A 1,602-nucleotide genomic window follows, 5' to 3' on the forward strand; every position below is an offset into this window, starting at 1 on the left:
TCATAAGTGTTCCTCAAAAAAAAGTAATATTACCACAAAAACAATAAAGTAATTACTTAATATATGACATTTTAATCGTAAAAATTTGGCAGTATTCGATTATAATTTATATCAGTATCCCAAAATTACCGTTTTTTTAATAACTTCGGATATATGAAAAATCCAGATATATACAACTTTTTCTCTGAAAAATAGCAGTTTCTTTTATTCAAATTTAATTCTATATATATAATGCTTTGATTCTATTATATATTAGTAAAATATGTATTTAAATTGATGTATGTTCTATGTATTCCTTCGTAACCCATAAATGATAACAAAATATTTTTCAAATAAACTTTATTTTTCGACCTAACTTGTAAAGTGAAAAATAATAATAAATAAATAAATATGTAAATATTCTTTAAGCCTTATAAGAGGGAGCAGGCTTGTAGGAAGGAGTGGGCTTGTAAGCTGGGATGGGAGCAGCCTTGTAGGAAGATGGCTTGGGTTCGTACTTGGGGTAGACAGGAGTTCCTTCGTATTGAACATCAGCGACGAATCCATTGTAGGCATCAACTGTATAAGTAACAGTTTGAATACGACCATCGGGAAGAGCTACTTTGTAGGATCCGGAGGTGATCTTTCCATCAGCATTTTCTTCAGCTGAGAAGTTGGAGCCAGTGTAGTCATCAGCTACACCATATTGGAAAGCATAGGGTTGTGGTGCTTCTTCGTATTTGGTGGGTTTGTAGGAAGGAGCAGGGGCGTGGTATGGAGCAGGTCGTGGAGGATGGTAAGGAGCTGGGGTTGGTGCTGGTGCATCATAGGTAGCAGGTTTTGGTGCGTCATAGGAAGCAGGAGTTGGAGCGTGATGACTGCCATAGACAGAGGAAAGGAGAGCAAAAGCTACGATATATTTGTACATTTTGTTGAGGATGTTAGTCGATGAAGGATACAACTGAATCTGATGAGCCTTGGGTTCTTACGTCAGTCATTTTATACACGCTTTTGATTTCCTTCTTTTTTTTTTTTCGGGCCAGCATTTTCTTCAATAGGGAACTTTTATTATTCTTTTGAGCCCTTGTATCTATGCACACCTTAAATGTGGGGGTTATGCTTCATTTTCAAATATATTCAAGTTTGATTTATATAAGAAAATTTAAGTAAAACTTTTGTCCCATTCATTAATACAAATATTCTCTTAAAGTAAAGCTAGATTTCCAATGTTTGATATTGCATTTATAATGATAGAATTTGTCAAGGTTTAAAAAGAGTAAATATATTTTGTACCTATCATTTTAAATCTGATTATACTTTGTTTAATGGGCTTTATAAATTTGATCAGAGGGCCAATTTAATTGCAAATACATATATATATATGAATTAAATTTAGTTGGTTCCAATAATTTTAGAAATTGTGTAATCAATTCAGATTCAAAATATACTTATTTTTGAATTCAAAAATACTATTTAATTATTTCTTAACATTCTGATAAAATACAAATAATGTTTGTAATTATTAAGTAAATAACAAAGAACGAAACTGACCTTATCATTTTTTAGAAGCATATTTAATATATATTTTTCAAAACACAAAAACAAACATGAAAAACGTTGTGT

General features: G+C 31.4%; 1 protein-coding gene across 1 annotated transcript; it reads right to left on the reverse strand.

Moving 5' to 3' along the window:
• Positions 1 to 322: 322 nt before the first annotated feature.
• LOC121130781 (uncharacterized) lies at positions 323 to 942 on the reverse strand. Its single transcript, XM_040726464.2, has one exon. It carries the CDS (start codon positions 905 to 907, stop codon positions 404 to 406), a length of 504 nt encoding a protein of 167 aa, XP_040582398.2. The 5' UTR covers positions 908 to 942; the 3' UTR covers positions 323 to 403.
• Between the last annotated feature and the right edge of the window lie 660 nt (positions 943 to 1,602).

The sequence above is a fragment of the Lepeophtheirus salmonis genome, unplaced genomic scaffold (genome assembly GCF_016086655.4).
Source record: "Lepeophtheirus salmonis unplaced genomic scaffold, UVic_Lsal_1.4 unplaced_contig_11983_pilon, whole genome shotgun sequence".
NCBI classification, from domain to species: domain Eukaryota; kingdom Metazoa; phylum Arthropoda; class Copepoda; order Siphonostomatoida; family Caligidae; genus Lepeophtheirus; species Lepeophtheirus salmonis.